At 41.8% G+C, this 20,629-nt stretch overlaps 7 protein-coding genes across 7 annotated transcripts; 2 read left to right on the top strand and 5 right to left on the bottom strand.

Annotated features, from left to right (window-relative positions):
- Window positions 1-29: 29 nt before the first annotated feature.
- V2V93DRAFT_375584 (exocyst complex component Sec10-like protein) lies at window positions 30-3,251 on the top strand (the record flags this gene model as incomplete). Its single annotated transcript, XM_066911524.1, has 2 exons — window positions 30-435; window positions 503-3,251. Coding segments are annotated over exons 1-2 (2,725 nt in total), but the record flags the coding sequence as incomplete, so codon positions are not given.
- V2V93DRAFT_375582 (WD40-repeat-containing domain protein) lies at window positions 2,995-4,818 on the bottom strand. Its single transcript, XM_066911523.1, has 2 exons — window positions 4,573-4,818; window positions 2,995-4,499 (listed from the first exon to the last, which is right to left on the bottom strand). The coding sequence occupies exons 1-2, from the start codon at window positions 4,780-4,782 to the stop codon at window positions 3,132-3,134; spliced, it is 1,578 nt and encodes a 525-aa protein (XP_066763525.1). The 5' UTR covers window positions 4,783-4,818; the 3' UTR covers window positions 2,995-3,131.
- Window positions 4,819-5,217: 399 nt separating this feature from the next.
- Window positions 5,218-6,074, bottom strand: V2V93DRAFT_328483 (uncharacterized protein; the record flags this gene model as incomplete). Its single annotated transcript, XM_066907596.1, has 3 exons — window positions 5,218-5,426; window positions 5,506-5,802; window positions 5,861-6,074. 3 exons carry the CDS (start codon window positions 6,072-6,074, stop codon window positions 5,218-5,220), a joined length of 720 nt encoding a protein of 239 aa, XP_066763524.1.
- Window positions 6,075-6,314: 240 nt separating this feature from the next.
- V2V93DRAFT_361135 (uncharacterized protein) lies at window positions 6,315-7,605 on the bottom strand (the record flags this gene model as incomplete). Its single annotated transcript, XM_066908153.1, has 5 exons — window positions 6,315-6,359; window positions 6,428-6,516; window positions 6,593-6,618; window positions 6,734-7,161; window positions 7,423-7,605. 5 exons carry the CDS (start codon window positions 7,603-7,605, stop codon window positions 6,315-6,317), a joined length of 771 nt encoding a protein of 256 aa, XP_066763523.1.
- Window positions 7,606-16,010: 8,405 nt separating this feature from the next.
- V2V93DRAFT_375555 (Alpha/Beta hydrolase protein) lies at window positions 16,011-18,060 on the bottom strand. The gene is made up of 8 exons (XM_066911522.1): window positions 17,696-18,060; window positions 17,557-17,605; window positions 17,253-17,497; window positions 17,096-17,188; window positions 16,835-17,028; window positions 16,700-16,781; window positions 16,529-16,619; window positions 16,011-16,440 (listed from the first exon to the last, which is right to left on the bottom strand). The coding sequence occupies exons 1-8, from the start codon at window positions 17,780-17,782 to the stop codon at window positions 16,340-16,342; spliced, it is 942 nt and encodes a 313-aa protein (XP_066763522.1). The 5' UTR covers window positions 17,783-18,060; the 3' UTR covers window positions 16,011-16,339.
- A 67-nt stretch (window positions 18,061-18,127) lies between these two features.
- On the top strand, window positions 18,128-19,718 carry V2V93DRAFT_375551 (mannose-6-phosphate isomerase). Its single transcript, XM_066911521.1, has 3 exons — window positions 18,128-18,281; window positions 18,343-18,452; window positions 18,511-19,718. The coding sequence occupies exons 1-3, from the start codon at window positions 18,254-18,256 to the stop codon at window positions 19,660-19,662; spliced, it is 1,290 nt and encodes a 429-aa protein (XP_066763521.1). The 5' UTR covers window positions 18,128-18,253; the 3' UTR covers window positions 19,663-19,718.
- V2V93DRAFT_375547 (ribosome biogenesis protein Nop16) lies at window positions 19,648-20,514 on the bottom strand. Its single transcript, XM_066911520.1, has 2 exons — window positions 20,210-20,514; window positions 19,648-20,153 (listed from the first exon to the last, which is right to left on the bottom strand). Exons 1-2 carry the CDS (start codon window positions 20,353-20,355, stop codon window positions 19,712-19,714), a joined length of 588 nt encoding a protein of 195 aa, XP_066763520.1. The 5' UTR covers window positions 20,356-20,514; the 3' UTR covers window positions 19,648-19,711.
- Window positions 20,515-20,629: the final 115 nt, after the last annotated feature.

The raw sequence follows: 20,629 nt of genomic DNA, 5'->3' as shown, positions 1-20,629 counted from the left end.
CCTACAACCCATTCCTATGCACTACTATCCTCATCAATATGTACTCATTCAAACCACCCACACATATATAGTACACATATATATATACGCAACATTCCCTCCTCTTAGCGGCTATGCCGGCCCCTGCTTCTCACCGGCCTCGGGCCCGCCGGCTAACCTCGTCCTCAGTGCCCCCGCTGTTTGCCGCTGACGAGAACCGCTTGTTACTTCCTGTCTCCGTCTTTGCAGCTATTCTTGAATACTTGCCACTTTCTGACTATGTCGCGTGTGCTAGTATTTGCAGAGCATTTAGGCAGATTATCTACGACGACCAAGGTTGGATCCTGCGCTTACGAAAAATGGGCGCATGGGACGACAGCGTGGCGGCCGAGTACGCTGTCAGCGAGCAGATGCGCCATTCCGCTAGAGACGTGATCCAGCGCGATCTCGCAAATGGTATGGAAGCCCCGCTTAGTTTCTATGTCTTGTTGTTACTGCTGACTTTTCTGACTTTTCTGACCAGTGAAAATATCTATGCTCAATGTTCTGGCAACCGTTCACTCGTTCCCAGGTTATGCGCGACATGAGTATGCCCGCGTGCATCGGCTGCTCTGGCCTCTCTTCCGCGACCTTACAAATCCAATGCGTGCCCAGCAAAATACCGAGCCGAAGGTCTTTCGAATATACCGAGTTCCCGAGCTGCAAGCTGCCTCTCTGCGTGCTTTACTTCAATTCTCTAACGGTGTGCTCGACGATGATGCAGACGACCGGAGGCTGCGTCTGCAAGGTATAGTCGAGATCTTTGAGAATGCAGCCATAGCTGAACTTGAGTCGGCTATTGATGCAGCTGATTATGAGGGCAAAGCCTACCGTTACGCAAACGTCCTCTTTAGCCTCAACGGAGGCGGAACTGCTATCCAAGCCTACCTCCAGCGGAGCAGACTTCTACTCGTGACAGCTTCGCCAAGTACATCCGGCTGCTTCCATGCTGATTCCAAAACCGGCATTATTAAAGTTGATCTCTCGCCTGTAGAATCGTACCTCTCTCAGCTGCTGACAGCTGTGCTCGAGGAAGACCGAGTGACAAAAATCGTCTTTGCATCAAATCAAGATCTTGCAGACAAAACAACTCTTCTGCTTGTCGAACGTCTGATAGAGGATATTTTGGGAGATTACTGCTCTGCCCTGGTTGAGCGGTCGCATACTACCGGAAACCATGATGCATACTTGCAGGTCGTTTCGGGTCTCTACGAGGCTCTTCTTAGTTTCACATATAAACTCCTTCTGGAAGATCCTGACACTGAAGACAAAGAATTGCGCAAGTCTTTGAGGCCTTTTCACCTCAGAGTTCATGCAATTGTTGACAGAGTCTATGAGCAGCACGTTGATCTCTACCTCCAAGAAGAGCTAGAGCGATTCCGGGAAAAGTGCAATGAAGAACTGGACCGTTTCGAACGCGTTGCCCATCAACAGGAGCGTGAAAAAGAAACTATCCTCAGAAACAAATATCGGGAGATGGTTGCTATAGAGGGTAGCAATGGGGCTGAAAAGTTTGATTTTTTGACGTCGTTTAAGAAGGTACTTCTGATGCCTGTCGTCGCTATTGGAAATTCCCCAGTCATGGGGTCCTCAGCATCGTCTCGTGCATCCTCGTCGATGCGGGACGATCAGTCTGAACGACTGTCACTCTCGCATTCTCCCAATCTATCAGCCACAAATGCTCAGAATGGAAAATATCCCATGCCAGCGGCTGAGCTTGCAGTCAATGCTGCCATTCTGAATTCTCGCCTTGAATCCATCAAAACCCTTTTTTCTCTCGAAGTCGCTCTTGATCTTATTCAAGCAGCTCGTGAATCTATTGAACGTACTGCTCTTTTTGTTATGTTTGAAGGTCAAACAGGAGAAGAAGCTAAGGAGCAATGCGAGCTTATATTCGTTTCTTTACTTGAGTCACTTGGATTTCGGCATATTCAGCACGGATTTGATCGCGCCCTTCGGCATCTTACTGAATATAATCCACCTACAATTACTGCAGGCAGTGATGTTGCTGACATCGCAAACGATGGAGAGTCTGAGAAGCTTAAACGGGCTGAAAATGTAGAACCGCTCGTTACCTTCCTTGAACTGGTTAATGTTGGCGATTTAATTCAGCAAATGGTGGACGTCTTTTACGAAAAAGAGTTAGTCTCTCGTCATTTTGTTGATCGTACAGACTTTCTTAGCCAGGCAGTCAAGGAGAAGCGAAAATTTGAACAGATGCTAGATGAACGAGTCGCTTTAGGTCTAAATCGAGGGATAGACGTCTTAATTGAGCAAGTTGAGTACATCCTAGCTACAGAACAGAAACCTAATGAGTTTAACGCTGATCACTATACCGTGGAAAGTAATGGTATCGGAGGATATAACATTACGTCTGATGCTCCTAACGGTAGGCGTTTCATGGATTCAAGAATGGGCCCTACCATTGCAGCGGTCAAAGTGACGAAAACTATTTCAATGCACACCAAACTTCTGAACGGAAGCACAGATAAAAATACTCTGGACGTGTTTCTTGGCGAGGTCGGATTACGATTATACGGATCTATTGGGAAACACATCCGGAAGCAGACTGTGTCTGTTGATGGGGGCGCAATGCTGCTGATCTCAGACCTAAACTACTATTACGCTTTTGTCGAAAAGACACTGCGGCAGCGACCCCTGCTTGACTATTTTGCCGCTTTGAGAGAAATCTCTCAGCTATATCTTATCGATTTTGTGAGCGCACGTGATATTGGGCAGGTAATGACTGAGGTCGTGCAGAGGTTTGCCGGCATCGTCACTGCTGAAGACGTGTTGGAGTACGTGCAGAGGCGAGCGGATTGGCCTCTTGTTAAGAAGTCTGTGGAAAAGACGGTTTACGGGTTGGGCCTGACGGACTGTGTTGTGATGTAGACGGCAATGTGAAGGATTACTTTTTGAAACGTATGGGTTATGATTATCTAATGGTTTTATTCTTTCATCTATTGATGGTTTTTCTTGTGCATGCTGAGTTTTATGACATTTGACCCGGTTTTTTTTTTTTTGGATAGTTGTACATATCAATATCATTATCAGCAAAAGTATGTTGGGGCTATTATCAATTCTATCTTATTTTTTTCGGATCTATACAGTCACTAATGCTTCCAAAGTTTTACTTGCTTATCTTTGCCACCACTAGCCACCACTCTGCCATCTGAACTCCACTCGATCGCATAAACCTCATCCTTATGTCCCGGAAGATCCATGTACAGCTTTCCTTGCTTAATATCCCATACCTTTACAGTGCAATCTTTCGAGCAAGAAGCTAAGAGCCTTGAATCCGCTGACCATGAGCACATATAAACAGCAGCAACGTGCCCTCTCAAAGTCGTTAAAAATGATCCGGTCATACCATCCCAGATTTTAATACTGTTGTCAAAGGAACAGGACGCGAGAACGCGTCCATCAGCTGAAAATGCAACATGATTGATAGGCTTTTGGTGTCCAACCATCCTAGCCACGGGCTTTGAATTGCATGCCTCCTCGCTAACTATTCCGTTTGGAAACAAGTTCCATAAATACATAGTTTGATCATCGCTGGCAGTGACTACACGCTCGGTAACATTACCGTTTTTTATGCTAGCCTTGATAAATCTAGATTTGGCAGTAGTTCGCAACAATACCCGATCATTCTCAAGATCTCGCGCGCTAACTTCCCTAGAGAACGGGTCAAACCCCCCAGTTTTGAGCAAGAAATCAGTACTGAGCGCGGCAAAATTGACCCAATGAGCATGGGCATTTAGAGTCTTAATCAGCTTAGCTTGTGTACCGCGGGCATCCCAAACTCTCACCGTCTTGTCCTGTGAGCATGAGTATATGATGCCAGTGCCACCCCATTTGACTGCTGTTACTGATCCAGTGTGGCCACCAAGAGTCTGGATAATAGTTCGCGAAGCAACGTCCCAAACTCTGACGGTACAGTCCTTCGAGGCTGATGCAAGTCTGATTCCTCTGTTTTCTTCTAATAAGTGACTAGGCTCAAATGCTAGAGAGGTTACAAATTTCGAATGTCCCCTCATGGCGTTTCCAAGCTGCTTTCCTGTCTTGATATCCCAAATTCGGACAGAAGAATCCATACTTCCTGTAGCAATAACGTCCGCCTCTGGACTCCATGCAACACATAGCACCCATTTGTCATGACCCTTCAAGACTGAGATTGGAGTTCCTGTGTCTGTATCCCAAATTCGCGCCGTTCCATCGCCGCTGCCGGTCACTAATCGGGTACCGTCTTTAGGGGAAAATGAGGTTGCAAGAATAGTTCCACCATGCCCTGACATTGTTGCACTGCATCTCGAGACCGATTTGACTCGGAATATGGCTTGTGGAACATATTCAATTGTAAATACATCTTCTGTTGTTTGATGCTTTGGGCGTATGATGTCGGTGTATATATCGCTATCTATTGAAATATGTGCTCTATTGTTGGCAACAAGCGAAAACGTGTACGGCGTTGGATCATCGGACTGTATTGCTCATATGATATCAGAATATATGGATACAAGAAACTGTATAAAATAGTTAAAATGAGATAAATACCGTGTCTAGCAGTCCGTTAAGTAATAACTCGAGTTGCTTGGCGGTGGAGTTGCCCGGAACACGGGTCATTCCTCCTGTTACTAGTCCAGTATCCGCGGCACGAAACTGCACCTGCACAAAGGGCAAGTCTTCTGGAATAACATTTGTATCTTTCGGTAGCTGAGCCTCGCGTCTAGTCCTCTTCGAAGGTGGCGGCAAGACTGTGGCCATCTTGGTGTTTACTTAGTCTTCAATAATGATTCGAGATGAAATTGTGCTGGGAAAAAATTTTGGGAGTTCGCAAAACTCCCAAGTGTCGGTACTGAAGTTACACATTCAACTACCGCTGTGTAAGCACTTTCCTGTTAGCTATTTTACATTTTATCAATTGAAATGAAAATTAATATGAGTTTAGACTCTTTATTGTTATATTTACAATACAAAGTACAATAGCTGCAACCAACGCGCAATGATCAACCCAATTTTAGAGTCACCAGTAATAAATGCGTGTGTCAGATTTGCAAATCATACAGTAAATTTTAACCCTATCCCGAAGACGAGAGAAAGATAACAGTTTTTATTTGATTGGTGAACTCATATTCGCCCACTCTTCTTCAGAACTTCCTGATAGTAGAAACCAAATATCTCAACAAAGCCTCAATGTGTTTACTTTTCGTACTTGTCAATGAAATAATGATTTTCCTTAACGGTTTTGACAAAATCGGTGACAGCGGTGGAGTGGCACCACGGTTTGATTTTAATCTCCTTTGCAACGAAGGTCGAAAAGCAAGTAGACCATCCCAGTCTAGGATAAAGTGCTATAACAGAATCAATTGTTTCGGGAGCGATGAGGGATAAAAAGTTTCCTGCGTTGTCTATGGTCGCATCTATTGTTAGCGGTCATCTCTAAATGCAACCATGTAACGGAGAATAGTAGTAGATATAGAAGCATACCCAATAAAGTTGTCAACTGAATAATTAGACCAAGAAATGTGATCGTCCCGCTCACCTCAACATCTTGATGTCTCAAAATTGCTTCGGCAACAGCGTCAGCAGAATCCTGAACGGCCTCGTGTTTAATAAGGAAGTCACGAGCAATAAAAGCTCCGTAGAAATCAAAACTCATATTAGTTCCATAAAGGAACTCATCAGCAGTTGCAACGTCGTGGAATAGGCATGTAAGAGCGTATGTCTCGAGGAGTATTGCGTTAGAGGCATATTCCGGAAACTGCTGGGCGATAATCACAGCGCCTGTCAAGTCATAATGTATGAGCTTCATGATATGTAAAAGGAGCATTTTTATACGCACCGTAGTAGAACACCCTGTGAGAATGATTGAACGTCTGCACAGGAAGCTTAGACTTGACAAATTCGCGAGCAGCCGTCACGATCGGAGAGTCAGGAAAAACTACTGTTTTGGAAACATCAACGGCAGTAGGTTTATTCAAGTACTCCTGTCCCTTTAACAACTCCTCGAGCTTACGCGGAACAGAGAAAAATCCATAATCGGCAGGAGAGGGCATTTTCAGAGGCGGTCGGGCGATGGTTGTGTGCAATTGGGGACAGGAGTGACGGATGAACGAGATCTTCAAATACAAGGTTTACACGTAATGACTAATAATTATCTCATTTGAAGACAAGTGTCATCTAATATTTTTGGCTGGAAATAAAAATCATGTGCCACAAATATTTTTTCAGCGCCACGCTTCGCTAAGCATACTTTCCACATAAAACTCTACTGTCATTTCAAGCATAAAAGTGAACTATATTGTAGAAGCGCGTTCACCAAAGTCCTCACCCTCCACTACCTATGTTATATCACCACTGTGTGAGTGTTTTATTATGTGGAGTGCGTAGGTCTATTACTGTAACACACGTCAGCATAACTAGATTTGCTTAATCCGGCGGTCTCATGCACTATCTCACAGCTATGAGCACTAGTCTTCAGCATCAAAACACTTCCACCTGCAATCATTCCAGGAAGTTTCGAAGGATGGGACTGTAACGCTAACGTTCTTTGACCATGATACACGGTACTTACTGCTACCGTAACCATTCAACTCTTGTCTGCAACAGCTTCTAGGCGTTTGTAAAACTGATTTGTGACCATATCCCGAGAGGCCAGCAGCTATACCGTAAAAGAACGTGGCACACACTCCATAAATAACTTTATGAGACGTACCGCATTTGGTGGAGGTAATTGCGCGTGCGTTTTGTCAATTCACTACTGCTACTAACTGAATAGTCCGGTTTAGATACCGTATATGCCCTAATATCACGAACAACATCATTGTAGGTCTCAATGAAGTCTTCGTCCGTCACATCAATCAAGTCTTCCAAGTACACGGCGCTTGTATAAGTATAAATGAGTTCTGCCATATCGCCTGCAGCATTTAATACCAGATCAGATATAAATTCACCATGATCGATAGCTAGTCCTGACCAAGCGACTCTCAAATCTGAGTCAAACTCAGTATAGTTAGTTTCCGGATTCAGTAGCTTCACAATAGATTTCTCAACGGTCAACCCGTAGGTGTATCCACCCAAAGTACTATTGTCAGCAAAGGCGTGAAGATTATATACATTTGCCAAGCAGCCTCGGTAGAACACCTGGAAATATGAACAAGAATGCTAATTCAATAGTCATACTAATTAGATATTAAGTAAAATGATAAAAATTTGGAAAATGTGGATATATCCCGCGAGCTGATACGTAATAAGTCTGCGTGAAGTTCCAATTCGCATCCCGAAATGCGCTGAGTGTGAATGAATCTGGTTGGTCAAGAATCTTGGGAAGGGTTGAATTTCAGCAGACTAACCAACCTCTACCCATAATTGCTTACATGCACTTAATCCGCGGGAGACCCTTACCCGAATTTGATAAACTGCCGAGTGAAGCTCAAGACGGTAGGTAGGTAGGTGGAACATTAAGAATGAATCACTATCTAAATGGCAACTGTCAAGATTTTGGACAAGAAGACTCTTCGAAACTGGATATTTGGTGTTCCTCGTGCTTTTTCTCTGACTATTAGCGATGTTAGAGACGGTGATCATATTGGTGTAGGTACATGACAAACTACAGCCTGCATAGCCGAGCCGAAATGAGATGAGTTAAAAATTATTTAGTGTCTTCTATTCATCAATCACAATTGTCACGGCCATATAAAGGGATCTCGTCATCATCCAACATCCTCCTTTGCCAATAATCTTCCATTTCTATTCCAGGAGCTGCAGGAATTTTCAGTCGTTGTTTTTCATTGCGCTTTTTCGCAACAGCGAGGACCTTAGCCGCCAGTATGTATCTTCGATATGCCGAAATGATACATTCTGTTACAAATCAAGAGGTATACGTTTGAAAAGGGGTAAACAAATGGCAAGAAGCATTTGGCAACGAGAAGCGTCCAACAGAGGCCTACGACGAGTCGTCTAGAAAGAACTTTCGTAAAGAGACGGCGTTCTGCTGATTTTCAATTACGCATAGACTTTGAAGCAAATCTTGCCGCCTATTAATGTTGGACTTATTTGTTTCTCTAAAAGTAAGATATTCTACGTTAATAATGGTAGAAAGCATTGAGTGCATCTTTTTGGCGTGACTTCATAGAAGGAGACAGGCTTACACTTAAATGTAGTATTATTCAATAACGCGATTTTAGAACGCCGATGGTCAGCTGGATCTTGTAAGTTTATGAGTTTAGCTGGTTAGTTAAAGTGGCTATTTGTCTACATGTTTCTTGATAGTAAGAAGGTCTAACAAACCGAGCCATAAATGAATTGGTTCGTTTCTTTCTACTTTTAGCTTACGTCCTGTTTTTTTCTTCTGATTTTTCTCTCGCTAATCGATCACAATGCTTTGATAGCATTGGAAGCGAATTGCGCTATAATGTAGTGACGATGAACATAGACATCAGCGGTGATGTTTTTTTTTTTTCTTTATATTTGGAGACAAGTCATTGTGGGTGCAATAACCCGCGTTCTTACATATGGACAACTAATTTGAATTGTCATTATTTTGATATTTTATAAATAATCTTCTGACAATTAGTATATAACAGAGGCAAAATCCAATCACCAAAGCCAAATTAAATTCAAAATATTGGATTCATCACATTTTCTAAGTTTCCTTGCTACTTTGTTCCTCAATTTAAGGCATCTTTGCCTATGCTATATTATTTTTGGATCAAGGTCCAGGTGATTATTAAATAATATATTCATGGTCCAAAATAACATTGAAGCATCAAACTTTAATATTTTATGTTGCTGCATAATGTCTGCATAACTTGATGCTTTGAATTTTAAACCTGTATACAACCTGCAAGTGTCACAACTTTAATCTCCTATGTTACTGTATACTGCTTGCGTTATGTAATGATGCAAATTCAAAATCTATCTAATTTAACTTGCAAATGCAGCTTGTCAGTGGAGGAATCAGCAATGGCAAAGTTGATAATACTGCTATCCATACTGATGAGATAGTTGTTTCAGTATTTGGCATTAAAATTGCTGCTCCTATTGTTTTGAAAACAAAAGATACATGCTCAATATATAGGCAGAACAAGAGCTCTCTTCTGTGCCAAAGCCACTTCTCAAGCCACTTCCTGATACTGGAAAACAGTCTCCAGCACTCCCACTTGTTTGAATATGTCACAATTCATTCCCATTCTTGATCTGAGTTTTTCAAATTGATCCATGCTGAATGTGATTCCCATGCTTAGAGTTCCTCTGATGTACCTCATCTTGCAAATCCTGCTTGTCAGTGGCAGAGTCAGACACAGCAAAGTTGATAGAGCTGTTATCCATAATGATGAGATCGCTTGTTCAGAATTTTGTGTTAAGGTTGTTGATGCTGGTACTGTTATTGTTGCTAGATACTAGGGTGGGAAGAGGTCCTTATATAGACAAAAGAAAACTAAGCCGCCCCCTGAACAGTCTCTCTAAGCTTCCCCCTGAACTTTCTTCCTGACCTTGGAACACAATTTCCAACACCTCATGATTCTCTTAAATGCTGCCTGATGCTGTTTTCCATAGTTTGAAGTAAACCTTGAGACCTCTCCCACTGCATTTGCAATATCAGGTCTAGTTCCAATTGAAATAATTCAAACTACTAACTGCATTTTAATAAGAAATCTTCTTCATTTCCTTTTCTTCATCTGTCTTTTGGGATCATGTTTTTAGATAATGTCACACTCAAGTGTGGCCACAGGTGTTGATATGGATTGTTATCCTGCATTCCAAAACTCTCCACACCTGTGGACTTGAGTGTTCCTTCATCTCTGTTTCTCTCTATTTCCACACCAAGGAAACAACTGGTTTCTCCCATGTCTGTCATCTGAAATCTTTTTTTCATATTCTCTTTGAAATTGTAGGGTCTTCAGACTCGGCATTGTCCATAATCATTCTGTCTCTGTTGATCCTTTTTCCTATTAGTCTCCTTTTCTTAGCATTATCTATCACAAATCTTGCATCTTGCATCTTCATTTTCATCTTCATCTTCATCATGCACATGCACACGCACATACACATTCTCATCCAAGTCCATTTCTTCATCATCATAGGCATCGAAGTCGAAAATTTTGACTTGTTTATTTGAATTTTGCTCTTTTTGTGCTAGTCTTCTTTCATTGAGTTCTTCTTCTTCATCAGAGGCATTCAGGTCAGATAGTAACTTCATTTGTTCACTTTGATTTCTTCTGATAATTCTCCTTTCATTAGAGCATTCTGAATCTATATCCATCTCATCTTCAACTCTAGATTCATCATCATCTATAAAGTCACTCCCACTTTATCGATCTATCATCTTCTGTTGATTAATCACTGGATTGATGATCTTCCCAAAATCCAATGATGCTTTCTAACTGTTGAACTGAAACTGAAGCTTTCTCTGGATTTAGAACTAGTCTTGTTGGCTAAAACCATACAAGCCCCGATGTTGTCTCATCAAAGACAACATAAAATCCCTGACAAAGATCACTAGTAACTTGCGATGAAATATAAATCTGATATGCCTTTATCTTGCTTGCATATCCAACCACCACCCCTCTGACTTTAGGTGAAAATTTGCTGGCCACATTAGTTTTTTGCTGATGAACCCATGCTGTACTTCCAAAGATCCTAAAATATGAGACATCAGGTTGTTTTCCAAACCAAAGCTCACATGGTGTCTTGTTCTTCTCTATAGCTTGGCTTGTAATTCTGTTTATAATATGCACTGCACAATTGACAGCTTCTGCCCAAACCTTCTCTTGCATATTTGCTTCAATCAACAAGTATTACTCAATGCCTTCTCTATCAGTGTCCTATTCATTCTTTCTGCAACCCCAATATGTTGTGGAGTTTCCGGCACTGTTGTTTGATGCTCAATCCCTTGCTCCCGCAAAAGGTTTTCAAGATTATCTAAGACATACTCTCCACCATTGTCAGTTCACAGTGTAGCTAGCTATCTTAAGCCCAAGTTTGCTACTTGACCAAGCAATATATGTACTGATTGCTGCTGCATCTGATTTATTCTTCAGATAGTGTCTAGATTGTCACATGATATGAATAGTCATCAATTATAGTCATAACGTATATGTGATCATCAAAAGAAGGATTCACTGGACAACAGACATCACTATGTACCAACTCTTAAGGTCTTGTTGTCTTAGTTGTGCTTTCATTAAAATGTAGTCTGTGTGACTTTGCTGCTGCACAAGAGTCACATTTGCATACTAAGACACGATCATCTAAACCCCTGACTACTTTATGCTTCTGCATTCGTTCATGTACCTGATCAGAAACATGCCCCAGCCTCTTGTGCCAGAAAGTACTGACTACATTCACTGCATTCACTTGAACCACTGAGAATTGTCCTGCAAACTTGCACAACTGATATCATACTTGACCTGGTTTCAATTTGAATTTCGGGCCTTCTTTTGTGCTCACGAAGCGCCTCAAGATCCGCATCTACTGTCCATGCTTCTGCTTCCTTATGCAGCATTCCTATAGATGCAAGTCCCATCTTTGCATCTGGAACATGCAACACATCTTTGAGAACCCCTTTGTAGGTCTTTCCTTTGTCAATGGCCTTGGCTTCTGCATTTCCTTGGCCCACTGCTCTCATGTATTACCCGTTAGCAACCTCCAAGACTAAATCTAGAGGTTGGTAATCCTGGAGACATGCTCTATTGGATGTCATATGCCTGATAGCTCACATGTCAATGAACCACCCTCCATCCTCAAGTGCTCCGAGACTCAAGCTATTAACCACGGCCTCTGCTTTCTGAACTTGCTGCTGATCATCACAGATCTTTACTGCTGCAGCCTGGAACTGAAAGTTCCTGTTATTTTCCTTCTGTTCCTTCTGTTCCTTCAGCTTTGGACATTCTCTCCTGTAGTGTCTCTCTTCATGGCAGTTGAAACAGATAACCTTCTTCTTCCTGGGGCTCTTACTGCAAGTGAACTTCCACTAGCACTGGTTTGATTCTCCTGAAACTTTTTTGTCAGGTATGTTGTCACACCACTGACAGCATCTGCCACAGTGAGCTCAGTTTTCTGCTGTTCCAAGACAGCAATTGTTCCTTCAAGCTCATCAGACAATGCTCTAAGAAAGATTGAGGAATAGATGTCATGTATTTTGACATCCAGCTGATCCAGCTGCTCTATCAGGCCTGTAAACTTGCGCTCAAAGGCTCAAAGCTTGCTGGTGTTGCATTCTCCAACTTGAGAGACAAAAGCTTTGCAACCAAGGAAGCCTTTACTCACACTGCATCACTCATGTATGCACTCTGGATATTTTCCCAGGCTTTCCTAGCATTACCACATTTCAAATAATGGTAATCCTTGACCTGAACAGTAGTCATCAACATAATGACAGCCTGTCTATTGACAGTTTCAAATTCAGGATGCTGCTCCAATGACTGCAGTTCCAAGTCATCCAGCTCCTGACCTACAACTCGCCACAAACCCTTTTGCATAAGAACCATCTTCAATGCAAAGGCCCATTCAGAGTAGTTCACAGCATTAAGGGTTGTCAACTTCAAGCCAAAGTCTGACATCACTCACTGTAGAGCTCCTAGCATCTTCTTGAGCCTCTTCCTGAGCCTCTCATCCTGTGCTTCATCTTGAGCCATTCTTGTCAATGGAACACAATTTCCAACAACTCTGAAATCATTTCAGGGCTCATAACCTCTTGCAAATGCTGCTTGTCAGTGGAAGGATCAGACATAGCATAGCGTAGTTGATAGAGCAGTTATCTATATTGATCAGATAGTTGTTTGAGTGCTTGCTGTTTAAACTCTTGCTGCTGTTGCTGTTGTTTCGAAAACACAAGATAATGCTAAATATATAGGCAATAAAGAGCCACTATGCCTTGCTCAGTGCTGATCCAAGACTCACACCAGTCCCTTTCTAACTTTGGAGCTCAGTTTGCAATGGGATCAACAAAGACAGAATGATTATGGACAATGCTGAGTCTGAAGACGAGTTGGTTGTTACAAGTTCTGCCCTGACGTGGGCTATAAAAACAAATAGTGCGGCAGAACCCGGATCAATTGAGCAGGCAAAGTCAAGTACTGAAAGGGTACATTGGAAAAAGGCTTGTGAAGATGAGCTCAAGTCTTTGAAAAAAACCAAGTATTGAAATGGAGTAAGCTGCTTAGTGGCAGAAAGGCTATCACTTCCAAATGGGTATTTAAAAAGAAATATGGCAAGGATGGACAACTTACAAGATATAAAGCACGGATCGAGGCTCGCGAGGCTCGAGGATTCACACAACAGTGTGGGATTGATTATGAGGAAACCTTTGCACTAGCGGTCAGATTTGAGCCAAGCAGCAATAAATGATTATCATATTCACCAGATGGATATAAAGACAGCATTCCTCTATGACAAGTTGGATGAAGAGATTTACTTGCAACCCCAACCAGGATGTTATCAGAACAATGGAGAAGTGTGGAAACTCCAGAGAAGCCTGCATGGCCTGAAGCAAGCACCTAGGTGCTAGAATGAACTTTTGCATGAATATCTATTGAATATTGGTTTTCAACAATCATGATGACTATGGGATATACAGAAACAGCACAGTGGAATTGCTATTGGCAGCATATGTGGAGGATCTAATAATCACAGGAAGAGATCTCAGAGATATAAACAATTTTAAAGAGAATTTGAGGAAAAGATTTCAGATGACAGACATGGGAGAAACCAGTCATTTCTTTGGTGTGGAGATAGAGAGAAACAGAGATTAAGGAACACTTCAATTAGCCAGCAGAAATATGCAAAACAGGTGTGGAGAGTTTTGGAATGCAGGATAACAATCCATATCAACACCTGTGGCCACACTTGAGTGTGACATTATCTAAAAACATGATCCCAAAAGACAGATGAAGAAAAGGAAATGAAGAAGATTTCTTATTAAAATGCAGTTAGTAGTTTGAATTATTTCAATTGGAACTAGACCTGATATTGCAAATGCAACCGATATTGATGAAAGGATATTAACCTCTGGATATGTGTTTATTTTGGGAAGAGGAGCAAAATTAGCTGGAAATTCAAGAGACAAAAATTATTGGCAGCATCTACAACAGAGGCAAAAATATATGGCTTTGAGGCTGTCTTCACGAGAAGCTAAATGGCTGAAAAAACTTTATAAGTTTATCAGTGGAGTTCCACAAGAATCAACCAAGGAGCAGTAATTGAGTTGGCTATAATACACAATTTCATGAAAAGCCAAGCACATTGATGTCTGTTATCATTTCACCAGAGAAGCAATCAATGATGGGACTGTCTGTATTTTTGATGCAGCATTAAGTATATGGTTGCTGACTTTTGACCAAAGGAATTACTAGGGATCAATTTGATAAACTAAGATCAAGAAAGGGACTGAATTGAGACATATTCAAACAAGTGGGAGTGCTGGAAACTGTGTTCCAGTATCAGGAAGAGGAAGAGACACTTGAGAAGTCTTTTGGGCTTGAAGTGAGGCTCTTAAGAGTATCTATATATTGAGCATGTATTTTTTGTTTTTTGTAAAATATCAACATTACAATTATCTTGACCCTAAGCACTCGGTTAACCAACCATCTGTTGAAAACTATGTCTCAATGTTGCTTAGTGCATTGCATAGTGTAGGGCATGGTGTATAGTTTAGCATAACATCACTAAGTACATAGCTTAGTGCATGGCTCATATGATATTTTGTCTATATATGGAGCATGTATTTGTCTTAATGTTTATTAGTATTAGCAATATCAATATTAACAACTTCAAACACAGAACCCTCAATAAGTCTTGTTAATATGGATAACAACTCTATCAGCTTATCTATGTGTGATTCTTCCACTGACAAGCAACAAGTCACATTTGCAAGAGTTGTAATCTATGTTAATGAGATAGCTGTTTGACTACTTGTTGTTAAGATTGTTGTTGTTATAAATGTTGTTTAATGCAAGGGAGTACTTGCCCAATATATATACAGAATTTCAAATAAGCCATACACTAAGCCATACACTAAGCCTTACACTAAGCCTTACAGCTAAGCCATACCACTAAGCAGCATTGGAGTACAATTGTAACAGGATCACAGAGCTAGAAAAGTAGAAATCAGTTTGGACAATAATCTTCCAAGATATTGATAATAAAGAGTGAGTTAATAATAGAGCATTGTATTTATATTGCAGCTATGAGTGACTTTTGTGAGTTTTATATTTTGTGAAAGTCTTAGAACCCAGAAAGATGCTTTGCTGTCTTTTTTCTTGTTCTATTATGCAGGGATAAGTTGAACTGGTTGTCATCTTATTGTCGCATACAGACAATAGATTTGAATTGTCATCATCATTATCATCATAATATTATATCAATCAATCAAATTTTACCAAAATTTTGAATTTTCCTAGTTCGAATTCCTGGATGTTTTGCACATTACAGGATAGTTTTTGTATTGCAGCGATTTAGCTGTATTGCATCAGGATGCATATGATTCCAATGAAGTGATATTCTTCCAAATCCACATAATCTTACTAATACTAAAGAGAGGGACTGAAGTGGAAGATTACCAATAGTTAGTAGGCTTCAAATTGACTGTCATGCAAATGTCTTATTTTTTGTCAGAGTTGCATAGCTGATGAGAATTGCCAAATCATGGCTAATATTGCAGCTCAACCTGCATGAAGCAATACAGACTCTAGAACTAGATATTCTGCCATCCTGCCATGCAGGTAATATCATAAAAACCCTATAAACCTAATGATTAATAATCCACGGCATAATTAACTTTGTTCTATTTATTCTAAGATATGTTTGTTTATAGCAAGCAGTAAGAATGAAGTCGCAAGTGACATATATAAGCAGAAATCACGGCTGACAGGAGTTTTAGGATTATACATCAGCAGCTGAGCCATCTAGCATGAAAACTGGTACTGCCCGTAAATCTTGGAACTGATCTAAATGTCATGTCATATGAAATCAGTATAAGTTTTTAGAGATTCATATGCATTAATAAAACTTTACAAGCCACATACAAAAGTGAAGCTCTTTGAATTTTAGAGAGTTTCGGTTCATCGACTAGTAAGACACATTACTACAAAAAATGCATTAAATAGAATATCAAATATTCAGTAATATTTAGACTGATTATTTTGTTTAACCTAGTCAACAGCGACAAATATTCAATGACTGCAAAGTCATCTTAACTGTACATTTCAACCGACAATAGTATGGATTTACTTTGTATGAGGCATAATCAGAACACCTTTCATTGGCATTGAATAGCATGCTTTTCCTATCAGCAGCATACATTCAAAAAAGTATACACATTTCATAGTTTTGACGTCACTTTTGCTCTCGATGCATCGGCTAGGATCCAACTTGTGAGTTCATCAAATAACTGCTGGCGTTCTTTGGAAGGTTCATGGTGCACTAGGAACAGGCGTTAAAAAATCTGTAAAGCAAAAAATAGCGCAAAAAAAAAAAAAAAAAAAAAAAAAAAGATCTGCCAGGCACGCACATTCATGATAGCCGCCTTTCAAAGTAATGAAGGTTTTGTTTTTCAGTGATAGCTTCTCAAAGAGCTCTTTAGATGCATCGTAAGAGTTAATCTGATATGCGGTTAGCAAACTACTATACAAAGACTACTATTCTCATGACTTGTAGCCAATGAAGATCCAAATTCACTAACCATATCACCATCACCATGTATAATAAGAAGAGATCGTTGAACGAACTTCGATGCATAATCCTCTTTCAGAAGGTGCCGTCCTCTGATTATAGATGTTATTAGATTGCTGACAACCCTACTAGAAATTTTGCTAACCTGTCAAGCATGTCTGAAATCTGTTTCAAGGTACCAGTAGCATGGCAAAGAGGATCATCTCGTAGGGCCTGAATTTCATTCTTATCGTGTGTCATATACTCAAAATCGAGTCCCGTAAAAAATCTCATCCTTGGGATAACTTTGCTGACACCCAATAGGATATAGTATAGGACAGGATTTGGCTGCGTGCGCGGCTTCTAGAGAGTTAAAATAACGGTAAAGAATACCAGTTTGACGCCTGAAGCAAAAAGAGAGGCATACATGTACAAGGACCAGCGGTGACATAGTGATATATCCTGTAAACAGTTCGCGATAGACACCTTTGATTGCGTAGTTTAGGCAGATTCCACCACCCTAGAGATAGTTAGCTACGGGCCGTATCTTCTGCACATAGACCATCGCCTATCTATGAACTGACCATACTAAATCCCATCATGTACCAAGGGATAGAACTTTCGCTATTAGTGTCAAAGTCCGGTTTGACCTGCATGGCAATCAGAGCGTCGATATCCTTGAATACTTTCTTTTCATCAGTTAGTCCCCAATATTCGCGCTTTTCAGAAGTTTTTCCGGCGCCTCTCTGATCGAAAGCAAAAACTTCAATTCCTTTGTTGGCTAAAATGTCATAAAGCTGATTATATCGTTCCACATGTTCAGCAAAGCCTGTTTAATCAGCAAGTGAGCAGGACGATCAATTGATTACGGCAAGGTTCTGAACTAACCATGAAGGAAAAATATTTTTGCCTTCAGATTTACATTGGCAGGAGCAGTCTTGAAACACAATTATTAGCCCACGCTAATATAAGAATGTAAACGTTCACCAATTTGAGACGTTGCTATTCAATTAAAGAGATGACGTACTGTGCGTTTTGTGAAGAAGGAAATACCGTTGATGTCGATTCTTTTATCGATCATTTGGATAGCGGGGGGATCCCCATCGAGAGCCATGTTTGAATGTGATGCTTTGTCAATCCATCAGGGATTGGGACTGGGATGCCCTAGCAGCAAGGATAACCAGAAGAGGAGCTCCTAACCCTTAAAATGGGCCGTGAATCGATGGGCTGTGAATCACGTGCTATCCGACGACTCGTTTGCACGTGAGCGAGTGAAAGTCCGGCCGGAGGTGATTTAGGACCAGTATAGAGACAGAGCGATGTCTCGAAACCAATTGTCTAAGGTATAGAAAGCAACTGTCTACGCACAACAGAGATAGTACAGGAAAAAGATGAGGGAGAAGAACGAGAGCGAATTAGAGGCGGCCAGAAAGAGACAGGGGGACATAAGCGTCGGCGTCGCGCGTGCACAGACCACCGCCTTGTTGCAGCGCGCGCAGCGGCTGCAACTACTTCACGGCTCTTCATCTCTTGTTACAGACACCTACTTGCTCTGCTCATACATCGCTTGTTTCATTCTCCTAAAATGCCTACTCTGTTCCAAATTCAATGCGGTACGATATTTTTTGCCATTTTTGTCACCTGTCCTGATTAATTTTATTTTTCCTGCTATAGGTGCCCAAAAATACGACTGGGGCAAAATTGGCAAGTCGAGTTCTGTTGCCCAGTTCGCCGCAGCCACTGATCCTAACTTTGTTATCGGAGACAACACACCATATGCAGAGGTATGTTGCAATTTACATGAAATTAATGTCGCACTCTTGCTCTAATAGCGCGTTTTAGCTCTGGATGGGCACTCATCCCTCGGTACCATCAAAATCGCTACTCGAAGGCTGCCCTCTGCGAGAGATCCTCGAGAAGGATCCCTCACTAGTCGGAGAGACGGTTGCAGAAAAGTTTAACGGCTCGGACAATTTACCTTTCCTCTTCAAAGTGCTCTCTATCCGAAAGGTCCTCTCTCTCCAGGCCCATCCCGACAAAGCTCTTGCTGGGCAGTTGCACAAGGCTGATCCCAAAAATTATCCGGACGACAATCACAAGCCGGAAATGGCAATTGCCTTGAACGAGTTTGAGGGCTTCTGCGGATTCCGCCCTGTGACTGAGATCAAAGGGTTTTTGCGTGACGTTCCCGAGTTCAGACACGTTGTCACAGCGACTATCGCATCGGAGTTTGAATCAAAGATCATTGATCAGCCGACAAGTGTACAAGATGAGGACTGCAACAAAGAGCTACTGCGGAAGCTGTTTGAGGCAATCATGACTTCTCCGGAGAGCGTCTATACTGTTGAGGCTTCTTCACTTGTGAAGCGCGTGAAAGCCGAGGGCGGAAAGTTTGCAGGTGCAAGCGGCGACGCTGCCTTGGCCGACCTTATTTTACGTCTTGATGACCAGTTTCCTCTTGACATTGGCCTCTTCTGTGGAGTCTTTTTATTAAATTATGTGACTCTAGAAGCTGGTGAGGCAATCTTCCTGAAAGCTAAGGACCCCCACGCATATATTTCGGGAGACATCATAGAATGCATGGCAGCTAGCGATAATGTTGTTCGCGCCGGATTTACCCCAAAATTTAAAGACGTCAAAAACCTAGTTTCAATGCTAACGTACGATTGTGCACCTGTGGAAGAACAAAAAATGAAGCCTTCAACATTTGGCAGAGCGGCAGGTGATGGCAAGGTCCAGTTATACGACCCTCCGATTCCTGAGTTTGCAGTCTTACGAACCGAAGTGGGGCCTGGACAGAAGGAGACTGTTAATGGACTCGAGGGGCCAAGCGTTATCATTGTCACCGAAGGACAGGGTACAATTGGTGTTGCAGGTCAGCCTCCGTTGAAAGCTGAGTCTGGGTTTGTATTTTTTGCTGGTGCCGGGACGAAGATAGATTACAACGGCACCAATGGAGATTTGGTCACTTATACCGCATTTTCTGAGGCTTGAGAGCCATATAATTAACATTGTATATTTCACCATTTAATAACATTTTGTCTTAACAATCATTATGTGCCTTATATTTTGAAACCCTTTTTCGTAAATCCCCGGCACTTTGCTGCCAAACATTTCTCTTCTGATCATGTGCCATTGCTTGATAGTCATCACCATGCACTCTTACAAGTTCTTTGATCCAATCCTTTTCTCTCTCTGACTGTGTTCGCTCTTTTGTGCGCTCTCCGCGAGAGGCATACTCTTCTAGCTGCTTGACGACATTTGTTGAAGCTCTGGTAGTCGGTGCGACCTGTACGTCAAGCGCCGACTCCTTAGAGATATATTCAACGCGCTGCACTTCTCCCGTCTCGATATCACGAATTATTCGTGCCTCTAACTGTGCAGCAGTAGTCTCTGCAGAGGATGCAAGAGCTGGCCGGGTTAAATCTTTCTGGACACCGCCAGACGGCCTGCTCAGACGGGCAGTCAAGCCTAGTTTCTTGTAACTAAAAGTTTTGTTAGTACTTATATAGATCATAGATACATACAGATCAGCACGTACTTTTGCGACAACGTCAGCTTCTCGTCCCATTGTGCTGCTATAATAGCGTTGGACAGGATGCGGACTTTTTTCTTCTTGTCGTTCAGACGTCGCGTCTGTCTTGGTAGAGATGATTTCTGCTTTCGCCTACTACGTACTGATGTCATTTTTCGGCGCTTGAATAATTAGTGAGCAGTCGGACGAGACTCGGGATAAACTACCAAAAGCCTGAAATGGCCTTCTGGGTATTGCTGGATTGAGCAGAGTGTGAAGAAAAAAACCTTTTGCTTGGGAGTTAGGAGACTAAACCGGTGCAGATAGCGCGGGCTGGGGGTGGGGCGGCCTTGTACATCCAAAGACGGCAATTCATTTGGTGCATATCTTCCGAGCCGTCGGCGCATTCAGTGCTAGCGATAATTTATTTAGGACCGAGCTCGCCCT

The sequence above is a fragment of the Kockiozyma suomiensis genome (genome assembly GCF_038497685.1).
Source record: "Kockiozyma suomiensis strain NRRL Y-17356 unplaced genomic scaffold V2V93scaffold_16, whole genome shotgun sequence".
Lineage (NCBI taxonomy): Eukaryota > Fungi > Ascomycota > Lipomycetes > Lipomycetales > Lipomycetaceae > Kockiozyma > Kockiozyma suomiensis.
Note: the sequence above shows the minus strand (reverse complement) of the source record. Positions and strands in the feature narration are given on the sequence as shown.